The sequence below is a fragment of the Penicillium bovifimosum genome (genome assembly GCF_028826915.1).
Source record: "Penicillium bovifimosum strain IBT 22155 chromosome Unknown utg000003l_segment0_segment0, whole genome shotgun sequence".
Lineage (NCBI taxonomy): Eukaryota > Fungi > Ascomycota > Eurotiomycetes > Eurotiales > Aspergillaceae > Penicillium > Penicillium bovifimosum.
The window spans coordinates 2,248,231-2,261,777 of NW_026622712.1; the positions used below are offsets into that span (position 1 = coordinate 2,248,231).

Here is a 13,547-nt window from a genome sequence, read left to right on the forward strand (position 1 = left end):
ATATCGGTCTTCACAATTGTATAGATAAATGGATGCAGTATGGCTTTACTTTTCACCAAATAAGAATCACAGCCCTTGCATATCCCATACCCCAGTTCCAATTTCTACCAGATCCTGTTTTTGTAATCGGATATCAGTCTCTCGAGGAATGGAAGGAGGTCGTCCTAGGAGCAGGTTGAATGGGATGGTTAGAGCGTGCTTCGAGACGGTGATATTGTCGCCAGTCTTCTCTATCACACAGGACTGCGTGACATGAGGCCGCTGGGAATCGGAATCCCATTCCCACGTCTGGATTGTGATCATGGGCTTCTGGCGGTTGACTTTGATCGTGATGGCCATGCTTGCTTCCCCTCTGGTAGGATCTACCCACATCATTGCGTCGTTGCGCAATTTTGCTTCAGGGCCTGAAAGGCTAGCCTCCAGGACTACCGATGGCCGGTTCGCAACACCACGAGGACGCCGCCTGGGGCCCCAACCCCAATCCGGCTGTTTCGTGTTTCCACCGCCGACATTGATGCTTGCACCTCCATATCTGTGGATTGCTGCTTTATTGAGCCCCATAGGCCGCAAAGCTTCCATAACCGCATCGTGAAATATCCCGGCAACCTCAGAATGCTCGGGCAAAGTCATTCTCAAAATCAAGACTTGAAGTGTCGAGTTATAGAATTGACGTACTCCGACATTTAGCTTAAGGGAAAAGTCTCTCCGGAATGAGGCCGGGTCGATGATTATAACAAAGTATTCTGATATGTCGGAGTTATCCAATGGTTCAGACTGGGGATTGCGTAACGAGTGTTCTAGGCGGTGATATTCAAGTCTTGCGATTTCCTCAAATTTTTCTTTCCCTTCGTAGGTATACCTGTTCGTGGAAGGAGGCAGGTCGTCCAGAAAGCCTTCCACGTCTCCATATCTGACGCGTTTGGACCCATTCATTGTTTCGAGGTATTCTTGCTTCCTATTGGAACAGATGACTTGAGATGCGTAAAAGACTGGAGGTAGCTACTCAAGAGTCAGGTGGTGTGGTTGAGTTACCTCATAATGTGTAACTTTCCCGCTTTCCTTGGGTTGCAGCCTGTAAGGTTCAGGTTGATCAAGTAGATTCATCTTACCTATTCATTTCCATCCCTCATCAATCATCCATCAATACAATCTTGTCATCTCTGAGCTTCCACACTGTACCGTTTGGAAGTGATTCTGGAACCATCTTGAACTATGAGCACTGCAGCTTGACTGCAGAATCACTAGTACACAAAGAAATGATTGCAGTTAGTCAAACACTCCTAGCACACCTGGGCATAGCTATGGTATATAAACTCCTCAGCCATTTGACACATTCCTTGTACCTAGATATTCCCTTAAACGTTCACAGCTATGGCACCGAGCTTGCTTAGCCTCCCCAGTGAGCTCCGTATTGAGATATTCAAATATCTCCTCGTGCAAAGAGAGCCTATTGTTATCAGGCAGCGCCCGTTTCATGAGCTAGAGCCTAATATTCTCTCCACGAACAAGCTCTTTCTTGTGGAGGGTAGGCCGCTACTCTATGGTTACAACTGCTTTAGCTTTGGCCCGTACAGTTCTGATATGGCCCTCCCCCACTTTATTGATGTTATTGGTTCTATCAACGCATCTCACCTCTGGAATATCTATATTGACTTCCCGAACGTCTGCAAGATTGAAGACGAAGTCAGCCTGCGCGATGAAAGCCTTCATATGCTCAAAATGATCCAGGAAAAATGCACCAATCTTCAGAAGCTTACAACAGCTGCCGAAACAACCTATGAGATGGAAGCCAAGCTCGAGTCATTTGACAGCCCTAAACTCTATGACAAGGCCCTTGGTTTGGTTGCTGCTCATTTCAGGACTATTCCATCTCTCCAGAAGGTCGTTGTTGAGGTGTACGAGGAGGGTACCAGTCTGGATATCAGAAAGAAAATGGAAAATCTTGGTTGGATACCCGAGGTGGTGAAGCCAATGGAAAAGGCGGAGTGGGACTTTGAATGGGACATGGAAGAGCGCTGGTCGCCCGACATGCTGGATGATGACGACGATGATGATTACGACGATGATTACGATATCGACAACGATAGTGACTTTTGGAGACGGGCAGCGGATTAAGGATCCAGAAGGACAGCCATGCTAGAAGTAGCCACGACATGAGGCACCGTCTCAGGCTATCCAGGACTCTGGCAAAGCCGCGCTCTCAACGAAATATTTGCTCAACTTGAACTGTCGCTGTTAGTCCTTGAGAATGATCAATCGATACACTGGAATGTGATGCATGTAGTCTAATACCTACGAACACCGACGCTTGACATATCAATCAACAGTATCGGAAATCATTGCAAATATGCAATCTGGTTGTTAATGTCTTGCTGCACATCTAGGAGCTGAACTAGACTATATGGCTAAGACGTAGAAAGTAGAAAGTGGGCTGTAAATCTTACGGGGGATATTAGAAACAACCTAACCTAAGTAATATTCGCAAGAGAAATCGGTGTAGGTTTGGCCACAGTTGACAGTGATTATATGGGTCCAGGGTAGGTGACTATCGAGATGAAAGAGTCCATTGGATATTCTGTTAATGATCTTGCATCGGCTGGTATGTCCAGACAAATCAACAATATTGCAAAGGGGCTTTCGGTTCGATGACAATGTCCGCCGCCCAACTCCTCCGTCTATGCCTGTGTGCACAAGGGACATGAGGCCGAGTGATCCTCTATGAGATCGATTCTTCCTCGGCTTGATTCCCTAAAAGACAAACGCGAAAAGACAATACTGTGCGGGGACAAAAGGCTTAGTGGTCCTCATCGAGACCAAATTCTCCGTCGGTAAATTCCCTTTGAACAAGTGAAGATTGCAAGAGCATTCCCATTCTCAAATGTTCATATCTTGCGAGTACTGGAAAATTGAAAACCCGCTATGAGATTCTGGGGCAATGACCCTCCCACAGAATGATGGGTAACACGATTCGTTGTCCAGTTGTGTCCCTTACATCTGACACAAATTCCTGCATCCAGGGCTGCCTGTCGTGCTGTGGCACCTTTGCATGATTCAATATCAGGGTCCGCACCAGCTCGGGCAAGCAACTTTACGGCTTCCCTATTGCCAATTCTGATTGCCTTCATCAAGGCGGTCTCCCCTTCGCTATTTTGCTGGCACCCACCACTGCTGCCCTGTGACGCTCTCCGCAAGGGTTGTTCCCGATACGATATCGGCGAACTTCCGTGTCGTTCCGGAAGAGTCGCATCAATATTGACATCTGTGAAAAAGGTCGAATTCATTTTTTCAGCCAGAAGACAGGAGCCCTTACCTAGCTGGGCAGTGCTGCTGGCCGAAAGAATGTCGAAATCAAACGGCGATTGTCGGTGTGGTATTCAGGACGGCGCAGCCAACGGCTGTGTCGTGCCGGAAGAGTAGCGTTTCTTCGAGACCCAGAAAACACCTACCTGCTCAGATGACCGAGTGCTACCCTGTTGAGGGATGCAGAGCCAAGTGTGCACCGCACACTCATGAGTCATCAGCCTTGGCATCAAAGAGGCCCGCTATCATACCGATGACCCTCGCGTTACCGGGTATGAAAACGGTCCAGGGAGGATCTTGTCATCATTCTGGATTTCCGGGGAGGGGGATGGAGCAGCTGCAGGCATAGGGAGGGGAAAGTCTGAGCTTGAATGTCGAAGTCAAAGGGGGATTTTAGGTGCGATACGCAGGACCACATGTGGTGGCGTCGGTGACTTGGAGTGGTCGAGTGTTCTCTTGGTGCCGATGGGTCCCAGTTCTGCTGGCCGAGTGACGCAGCTTACGCCGCAGCCTTCGGGCAACAGTCTTTCTGTTAGGAATGGATTTCTCCAATCCTACCAAGGAATCGCTGGTATGGAATAGCTGCAGTCAGTCAGTATTGCGGCTTGAAGGGCACTGGAAAGGCATTTGTTGGTCGTACCTTTTCAGCAGGAAGGCGGCAGCTGACGCAAAAATGGATGAAGGCGAGCATTTTGAGAATCTGCTGGAGATCATTGGAGTAAGTGAGATGCAGTCGCGACCACTGGCAAAGTAACAGTCAGTATACTCCACACCATCACATAAATTGCAAACAGGCATCCACGTACGTTAAGTCCGCTGTCAATCTCCAGACAACGGAAGTCCTCTCCATCCGTGCACAGACCAAAGATCCTATGCCGCTTCTTCTTCTCCAAGGAGTCCACCGCACATCGGGACTGGATCATACTCATGTACGCCAGACATTCCGCCACATCAAATTCAGCAGTGCCTTCATCCATCGCGAGGGCAACGGCACAAAGCTTCAAGCCTTGCTGACTCAGCCCGGAGCTAGAAGATCGTGTGGGCATCGATGTGGTACTCCTATTTCCCGTGGTTGGTCTGGATATGTCAGTCTTAACTCCCAAGTGAAGACGCGTGGAGAGGGGAAGTGTGGACTCCATGTAATTTGCTGTCTTACATTTCACACTGGACGCAGGTATGTTGAATGAACGCGGTGAGCTTGGTTGAGTGACGCGTGCTTCCAACCTTCTGCGGGGACAGAATTGGAATGAGTGCCTCACTGTCAAAAGACTCAGTAGAGGGTTTCATCTGCAAGCCACAAGAACAGGGAAGAAGATGGATGGTGCCAATGAAGATAAAACGCTAGAAAATGCGAGTAAGGATGGCCAAAGAGAGAACCAACGATGGTTGGAAAGTTCAAGAATGAAAGGAGAAGAGGCACCAGGACAGAGAGTTAAATAGCTTCGAGAGACGATCGGTCACGGGCCTTTGATCACGTTCGGTCATGAGCCTTTGATCACGTTGGGTCACGAGCCTCCATAGCAATGGAAAACGAGGCTATTCGCACGTCCATTTTTGGGAATGGGCAACGGCGCTGCCACACAAGGTCGAATACCCTCGAACTAATTACCAGGTGACATCTTATCTTCAATATATTCCCTTGATCATGTCTAACCTCCAGAAGGATGTGGCTATGGCTCGACTACTAACAAGAGATCATACAGCCCAGGCTTGGTCGAAGGGATAGTGTAACTGCCAACTGGTGAGTGGTGTCTGGATTAGGGTCACGTGGTGCATGTGACCCAATACTTGTTTGAACATGTTGCCGCTCCCTGCACCCTCATGTTTCTTCAAGCTTCTGAAAGATTGCATCTGGCCCGGCTGAATTGGATCAGGTTTGGCTTCAATCATTCACAGATATAACATTGGCTGTTTGCTGGAATGAATGCATTCTCCTAAATGGACTAGTTCACGTGAATCACGTCGGCAAAGAATTCGAGCTTCCAGTGGCGCAATTCGCCGGTTGTAGGCTGTTCTTTGGACATTCATACAAAGACAGCCTGTTTCCCAAGGCTGATTTGGTTTCCAAAATGTCTCGCTAAAGGCACTGGCCTCGCTTGATGTAGCTCCATTCCCGCATTCCTCCGTTTACACATAGGCCCGGGGCAAACCTGGCAGTCTCCAAGCACGGAGTGAAGGCGGTCTAGCCGAGATATCAGCGGGTGCAAAATGGGCTTATTTCGTTCCTATTCCTCTATGGACAGGTCGGAAAGTCTTCTTTCTAATGTGTACAGAGTATAATAAGGGAAAAGGAGGATGGATGTTTGGATGATCAGCTTCGGTTCTACAGATTCCTATGTAGCCATACGAAGGCCTGAGTTAAACCAAGTTGGCCCACACCTAACATCATTCCATAGTACGCAAAAATCACAACAGAAAGACACCCTTAACTCGTCTCCATAGGAATCGACACAGCAGGCAAAGGCGGCGTCTTCTCATCTTCCACAAAAGCAGCCCTGTCCAAAGCGTCATAGAACATCCGTTCAACGTATTAAGAAAATGGCACCGAAAGCGTAGCCGTGCGAATAATTAACGTGCTTGGGCTGGGACATGGGTTGCTTTTATTTGACGGCTGGAATGTCTCGGCAATTCAAAGATGGAGCCAACGCGTCCTTCAATCTGATTTTAGTTTTGGTAGTCAGAAAGATACAGGAGTCAGTCGTTGTCTGAGATTATGGCATTACGGAACAGGTCAGAATCCAAAAATAAAGTAACACGCCGCATTCTCCTAGGTGATACTCTATCCACACCCCTCCACGGCCACTGAACCTATATACTCAGGCATCAAGTGTGATAGATGCCCCAAAGAACTGACTGGCTCTTGATGTTACCATTGCACTGCATGGTTCCACTTGCTCCAACCTTGCCTTCCCACTTGAACCGCTTGATTGCCTCATTGATAAGATCAATGGCATCTTGCCCACCGACAGTAAAATCCGCATTGCCATCGACCTTGGTCGCCTCCACACCAATGGCGCAAGTCCCATACTTGCCAAGCTCGCGTTGTGGCTTGCCAGCAACAATGGTCTGCCAGCTTGTCCCACCGTCGCCTTCCCAGTTCTTGATAATGACAAGACAGTCGTCAGCGAGAGGTGATGCACTGGTGGTGTCATTCTCGAAGGTCGAGTCTCCACAAGTGTCCTTGCCCGGCGGGATGTCGCAGGGGTAATTGGGGCTGGAGCCCGCCTTGGTCGTGTCCCAGGACTTGTAGGCGCGCTCGGGGCTGCAGACGGGGATCCGCATGTATCCAGGCGTTGTGACGTCCGCGTCCATCATGTTATCGATTGTCTCCTCATCGGTGGGATCAGGGGTTTTGCCGCCGTTTTCTTTTCCATTCTTGATCCATGTGCGGACGGATCCCTTGATCAGATCGTCCTTTCTGATGCCACCGTAGCTTGTGTCGGTGAGGGAGCTGAGACCTGGAGGCGGCGAGAACTTGGCATTGGTGCACTCCGTCTGGCAGTGTCGGTCAGAACAGGTTTCTGTGCAATCTTCGGAATCACCCTTTGGATATACGAGGTAGTACTGCTTGCCGTCGACGCAGGAACCTGTGGCATCCATGGTGTCGTCAGTGAGGTACTCGGTGAGTTCTTTGCTTCCACAATCATGACCCGCGTCCAGGACAAATGGGTAGGATTTCGAAGCCCGCCAGAGAGCGGGGATGGTAAACCCGAAGAAGCACTTTTTAATGCTGGCCACCAGGCTGTTGTAATCCTGCTTTTCATCCGGTTCGTCGGAAGACAACACGGATTTCCCCTTGCCGAGCTTTCCGTTGGAGATGAGCTCGCCAATGCGCTCGATTGAATCATCGCTTCCATCGAAAGTTGTCTCAAGTGTCCAGGAGGTCATGTTCTTCCAGCCAGTGACGACCTGCGCCATATACGTTGAGAATTCAGCCTGTGACTCCGGTGTCCATGGGGATTCATCGCTCGGGATCAAGTCCTTAGCGATGGTTGTACCCTGTCCAATCAAGGTCATGGAGGTATCCTTATAATTATCGAGATGGCTTGGTTTCTCGAGGAAATAAGGGAGTCTCTTGATTACCGTGTTGAAGAGCGGTCCTGCCGTGCCAAGAGTTCCAACAGTGAGAAGATCAATAATCAGCAGTAGCCAGGTGTCGTCCTCCTCTGTTGGGATTGGCGCAAACTTATTCTCCAGATCTTGGAGCGACAGGGCACCCTCATTTTCGGCTTCTCCGAGAAGTGTGTGGTAGTCCTTGTAGATGAGATGAAGCTCTACCAAAGAATTCCAGATCAGCGCCGCCGCCGGGCCAGATTTCGGGCCGTTCGCGCCAGCTGGACACGCCTGTACAACGCAGCTGTCCTGCAAAAGAGTCCCGCAATTGGATCCCTCCACCATAGTCAGGGTTTGTGCGACCGAGTCAATGAACTTGATGCCGTTCTTGCTGTCCGTGTCTTTGAAGATTCGAACAACATCTTTCCAAGCTTCGTCCGCTTGGAAAGCTTCCCACTTCTCAGAAGGCGTGTATTGATTTGCATCGACAATCATTTCGTGCATGCAATCCATGTCGGTCCAGTTGCCAGTTCGCGTGTGATCCACCTTGGGGTCCTCCCCGTTGTCGATGTGCTTGTGGACGTCGTCCCAAGTCTTTGCCGGATGAGGGGGATCATTGTAGTCCTGAAGGTCCGTGGCCCAGTCAGTGAGGCCTCCCAGACCCCATGATGAATAGAGAGTAGCACGCATTGCCTTGATAGCAGGGCCCATGTAGGACACGTACTCCGTGCCATCATAGATGAGGATGTCACTGTTGCTGATAGGATCGACAAATGATTCGGTAACTGCTCGCTTTGGACTGTTCAAGATCTCGTTGATCTCGGCGTTGGAGATGTATCCAGCTGTGTTCGTGCATCTGCCCGGCTTTGCCTGTGAACCCAGCCGGTCACCGACGTACGTACAGTCTGGACCGTAGCATCCTTCTTCGGCCATCTTGAAGCTTCGTCCGTAGCTGGTCACACCGACGATGACCTTGTTTCCGGGAACTCCTGCCTTGGTAATCATCGCCAATGACTGCTTAGTCTCTGTGAGGTTGACCTGACTGCGCAGACAATTGCCGTCGTCGCATCCCTCCTGAGAATAGCCGTTGTTTGCATCCCACTGACCGTGGAGATCATAGGTCATATAGACGATATAATCCACAAGCTTGCCGATCTGCGCAATGGGAAACTGTTTCAGATACCAGTACGAGGCGGGTGCCGCGATGGAGACGGTTTTGCCGGGCAACAGGTTCTTGAGAACGGCAAGGAAAGCGAGGTAATTGGGACCATCTTCCTTGGTTCCCGGATCGAAATCTGGGAGATCAGGAGCGCCAGGATACTCCCAGTCAATGTCGACTCCGTCAAGGTTATTGTCCTTGATGAAAGCTGCAATCTTCTGGGCCATTACCAGCCGGTTGGCGGGCTTGACTCCGTTGCGGAAGATCTGGTAGGTTTCAGGCATGGTAGAGAAGTCCCAGCCACCAAATGACAGAATCCTCTTTGCGCCTTTGATCTTCTTGAATTCACCAAAGTTGTAGGTAGAACGTATATCACCCGTCTCGACATCAAAGGAAGGTGTCAACGTGCCAAAGCCAAAGTGAATGTGTGTAAACTTTGAGGTGTCGATCTGAAGGGCATCCTGGAACAAACACTTTCGTCCCGAGTTGTATCCTTCGTAGTAGCCAATACTGATGGCACCGGTTCCGCTGCCTTTCACAATGTCGGTTCCACAGTTGGATATGCAGCCGTTGGTGTTCTTCTTCGCAGTTCCTGGGGCACCGGTGTTGGTGTCGATACAAAAGTCATTGGTGATCCCGCATTGCCCCCAAATGTTGCAGCAAGCATTCAGCGGACAGGGGTTGAGTTCAGTGATGTTGGAGCCATCGGTTGGCGGCATTGAGCCTGGCTTCTGTGGACCACATTGTGCGTTTGCGATCTCGGCAGGGAACGGCGGAGTTCCTTTGCTGAGGCAAATGATTGCCTTCGCGTAGACAGGATCACAACCGCTCCAACCCCAGGTGTTTTTGTTGAATTCTTGGAGCTTTTCCTTTGTGATGCTATATTCTGCAGCGAGATTGTCGCAGTTGTCCTCCTCTTTGACCTCGTACGAAAAGCATGAACCATCGGCGTTTTGTTTAGGGCTGAAATCGGGAAGGGTTCCCGCGGAACAGCAAACGTGCTGCTTGGGCTTCAAGTCTGAACAGAAGGTATCCCCTGGGTTGTATTTTGTAAAGTCTGCCGGAGAAATACCGCACTTGACAGCCAGCTCAGGACAGCCGGTGCCAAATTCAGCCTGAATCGTGCGGCATTCAGCACGGGCACGGAGTTTTGTGACCACAGAGGTTGGGCTGATTTTGAAGCTGGAAATGGTGCGATTTGACTGTATAAGTGGTGTGGTGAAGGTAGCTGAGCCAGGAAGTCTTATAGAGTCCTCGAACGACAAGCACGTTCCATTCGCCCAAGATTGGAGACGATTCTGGATAGAAGTAAACTTTCCACCACTAGAACCAATGATGCCGAAGATGTGGGCGCTGTCGTAGTGTTTCTCACAGAGCTGCATGGCCAAAGTCGGAGATATGTCGGTAAAATTTCCCAGGTTGTCTTCAAACATCTTCATGGCCGATCGCGAGAGGTCTTGGTTCAGCAGACCCTGGCCAATATAGAGACCAATAGTAGCCTGGCCAGACTGGCCATAGATGATGAAGGGCCTATCAGTGGCCCCATGCCCATTCCCAGCATAATGGCGAATCTGCTTGACGAGGGACCGGAGCCCCGAAGTTGCAAGGCCAAACCCTTCCTGCCACCAGCCCACCTCAAACTCAACATCGATGGCTTGCCCGGAAGCAACCTGCACTTTCGAAGCGGGGAGTTTCGAGAAGTCAGGACCAAAGGACGAGCAAGCATGAATCTTGTGCTTCATATCCCGGTCATCAACGGGGTCGTAGAGACTGAAGCTGTAGAACATGGCCTCTTTGCATTTCTTGATCTGCCGGAAGTCGGGATAAACAGACCAGTTTCCTTGGTTTGGGCCGGAGATGGCACATCGCTCAGGGCAGGGATCGTAGCCAGAGCTTGGCCTGGCGGAACTTTTGAAGCCTGGTGAGGCCACGGCGCCATTGACAGCTAGCAGGAGCACAAGAGTGCTCACTGCCGCGGTGAAGGACAAAGTCACCATATCTTCCCCACAACAAAGGAAGAAATCAATAGAGAAAAAGTGAAACAAGTATCGGACGAGTGACTATAATCAACGTAAATAGATCTCATCAATGGATGAGCATGGAATGTATGTTTGACTGAACGATCTCCTTGACAATGACTTTGTTAGCTTTATACACCTCGGGATGTCTAGATATCTTTCCCACCTTCTCGCCACGGATATCAATTCTCAATTCCCAAACCCTGGAGGCCCTAGTATCAAGACTTGGTATATTTGGCTTGGACCCCGGGTTGCATCCGCTCATTTCACAGATCACGCTGGTTCAGCCAAATGTCGTCCGGTACTAGTATTTGGCCCCCGTTTTGTGCTCATACAAAGCCCTTACAAGGGCCGTAGAGTCACTCGCCACCATGAAGATGCCTAGTCAGGGTAGCTGGAAATGTGGAGATTTGATGAGAACGTGATGCCTGGTCTTGCTCGGTCAGATTCCGCACTTCCCTGCGCGCTCGAAAGTAAGCCCGGGAACCTATGAGTGCGGATATGACCATCGACGAGGAATCATGCGGTTCTTTCTAGTACTAGTATAACCACAAGCCTAGGTCAAGATTAGGGCCCTGGTATCTTTTATATCGTATAAATACTATGCCCAGCAGCAGCAGCTAATGTAGAGCGATAAGGATCTCGGGAACTACCTAGACAGTGAACAAATTTTGGTAGCCGTGGGTGGCGGAGTGAAGCTGTATTGGTATATGTTGGTATTTTCTGACAAGAAGCAGCCAAGCTGCTAGTATTAACTAGCCTCCCCTATAAGGCGTCCATAAGCCATGGTCTCCACACCGGAACTGATCTTTTGCTCCCGCGGGCCAGATCGTGTGGCCTCTTGACTCTTGAGGCTCTGCTATTTCGGTACACGGTTGGGATTACCGTGTCTAGTCCTGGTATACCCCCGGTTTGCTATGGAAAGACGCTTCGCATTTTTTAGTCATCAGGCGTCCAATCTTGATATGGACACTGATTAGGTCGTGTAGCCGTCTTGGGTAACATTGCGGAGGAACTAGGACAATGCCAAGAGCTGCTTGTCATCCCGGCAATTACGGATTTGCAGCCAAGAGGTGCTTGATGTAGCTTGTAGGGCAATGTTCCTTGGTTCCGAGTTGAAGTATTAGCGCTGGATGAGAGGCTACCCGCTACTAGTATACAGGCGAAGGACGTGCGCCAACGTTACAGGCTTTGAGATACGGATCATGTGGATCAATGGCAACGCCTGGGTATTGAATTGAATATTATGAAGTAGTGGTATATGAACAGTATGGACAAAAGAATGCACACGGACAATCAAGATATTAAGACTCTGCAGCAGGAGTAGGGAATCAATCATTAGAAGAGAGTTGCTTATTCACACAAGAAAGAAACCCAACGCCCCAGTAAGGCCTAGCAAGCAGGAGAGACCCGCCACCGCCAATGGTTGTGCGGCACTCTTCTTATCCGGGCACTCGGCTGGCTCGTTGAAGTGTAGATCGCAGTAACTAGCCAATTTAGAGGCCTCCATGCTGGCGAGAGTATTATTGTCAATTTGAGTCCGACAGGGATTCGTAGAAGGAGTCGGGGAGGCTGCCACAACCGCGCATGTATGGTTGGTGTATTTGCCGCCCTCCCACTGTGCGATGCCGATGGACTTGGTTTTGTCGGTCACATTGATCGCCACGCCTGGTTGCCCGGTACATGTCTTGTTGGCTGTAGCAGCAACGGGGTCCAGCTTTGGGGCAGAATTGCTGGTGGTGAACACGGTTGACATGGTGGTGGTGTTGCTGATCACCTCGTTGCCATATTCGGGTGATTCCACGTTGCAGCTATCCCAGCCTAGGGTCCAGAGTACTCTCCAACGACCCTCGGTCCTGAAGGCACTGCTGTATTTGAAGGCAAAATAGGTTTCCTGGTCTGTCCAGTTTACCCAGTGGAGTTCATGCCACAGGCTGTAGACTGTGTCCCCATCCTCGTCCCTTAAACTGTAACTGAGTGAGGGGTTTAGGTATCTCGCGCGCTCGGAATTCTTGAACGCAAAGACAACTGGGAACGTGTCGTTGGGCGCATATGTTTCATTGCGCGGAAAAACCAGATTCACTTCCAGTATATCAGAAGCGTTGATCACACTCCCCAGACAGGCAGCGAGCATCCAGATCGTCGTTGAAATGTGCATGATGAGGGCAAGTCAGACCTTCGAATGTGATGGAAAGATGGGAACGAGAAAAGAAACTCCGCAGATTCAAGACAATCTGCAAGACCATGTGAGACCTTCAATCCTTGCCCGCATACAAGGGCTTGGCAGTTCATGGTCCTATCAACAAGGCTAAAGACACTGGAAGTTTGCCTCTGCAGTGCACCGGGCACCGCGGATTTGGGGCTGTCCCCTGCCAAGCCCTTGGCTTTCGGCCTCCGTGTACTCCGTGGCCAGTTGCAGCGTTATGCCTAGTTCGAGTAGTTTGTCAACGCTAACTGGCAAATACACAGACTCCATACGCTCCTGTACGACTCTTCCTGACATGGATTCCGCGGCTCTCTTCGGACAATTTATCAGTGATACCGAATATGATAATTGGTAGTGTGAAAGGGGAGCTACAGCGGAAGTGCACACGCGATGGAATCTAGAGAAGCCAAGGGAAATCAATCTGAAATCATAGTGAAATGAATGGATGACAGGATGAATTGATTAAGGACTCGAAGGAGACCCCTCGGGAATGAGACGCTGTGTGTCTTGCTTACCGAGTGGTGAACAACTCAACATGCGCTACGGCATATCTACACTAGCGTATGTTCGTGATCATGGCCTACTATTCTCGACAGGTAGTACTAGGTAATAGTACTATTGTGAAAATACCTATTTCCAGGGGCTTTAGGACTTCAGCTAGCTGGAAAGTAACTAACTAGTAACTGACTAACTAGTTAGTTAGATATGCTTAGGTGAGATGGATGAGCCCAGGCAGTGTCCTCGGAACTGGTAGGACCTCAAACTACCATACTAGGCTATAACTATTATTTATTGTTCTTACGCTGTTTAG

General features: G+C 49.8%; 5 protein-coding genes across 5 annotated transcripts; 1 reads left to right on the forward strand and 4 right to left on the reverse strand.

Moving 5' to 3' along the window:
* Window positions 1-66: 66 nt before the first annotated feature.
* Window positions 67-933, reverse strand: N7515_003900 (uncharacterized protein; the record flags this gene model as incomplete). The annotated part of the gene is made up of 1 exon (XM_056664644.1): window positions 67-933. One exon carries the CDS (start codon window positions 931-933, stop codon window positions 67-69), a length of 867 nt encoding a protein of 288 aa, XP_056523701.1.
* Window positions 934-1,371: 438 nt separating this feature from the next.
* On the forward strand, window positions 1,372-2,115 carry N7515_003901 (uncharacterized protein; the record flags this gene model as incomplete). Its single annotated transcript, XM_056664645.1, has 1 exon — window positions 1,372-2,115. The coding sequence occupies one exon, from the start codon at window positions 1,372-1,374 to the stop codon at window positions 2,113-2,115; it is 744 nt and encodes a 247-aa protein (XP_056523702.1).
* A 1,565-nt stretch (window positions 2,116-3,680) lies between these two features.
* N7515_003902 (uncharacterized protein) lies at window positions 3,681-4,223 on the reverse strand (the record flags this gene model as incomplete). The annotated part of the gene is made up of 3 exons (XM_056664646.1): window positions 3,681-3,854; window positions 3,941-4,042; window positions 4,107-4,223. 3 exons carry the CDS (start codon window positions 4,221-4,223, stop codon window positions 3,681-3,683), a joined length of 393 nt encoding a protein of 130 aa, XP_056523703.1.
* Window positions 4,224-6,123: 1,900 nt separating this feature from the next.
* N7515_003903 (uncharacterized protein) lies at window positions 6,124-10,509 on the reverse strand (the record flags this gene model as incomplete). The annotated part of the gene is made up of 1 exon (XM_056664647.1): window positions 6,124-10,509. One exon carries the CDS (start codon window positions 10,507-10,509, stop codon window positions 6,124-6,126), a length of 4,386 nt encoding a protein of 1,461 aa, XP_056523704.1.
* Window positions 10,510-11,887: 1,378 nt separating this feature from the next.
* N7515_003904 (uncharacterized protein) lies at window positions 11,888-12,688 on the reverse strand (the record flags this gene model as incomplete). Its single annotated transcript, XM_056664648.1, has 1 exon — window positions 11,888-12,688. One exon carries the CDS (start codon window positions 12,686-12,688, stop codon window positions 11,888-11,890), a length of 801 nt encoding a protein of 266 aa, XP_056523705.1.
* Window positions 12,689-13,547: the final 859 nt, after the last annotated feature.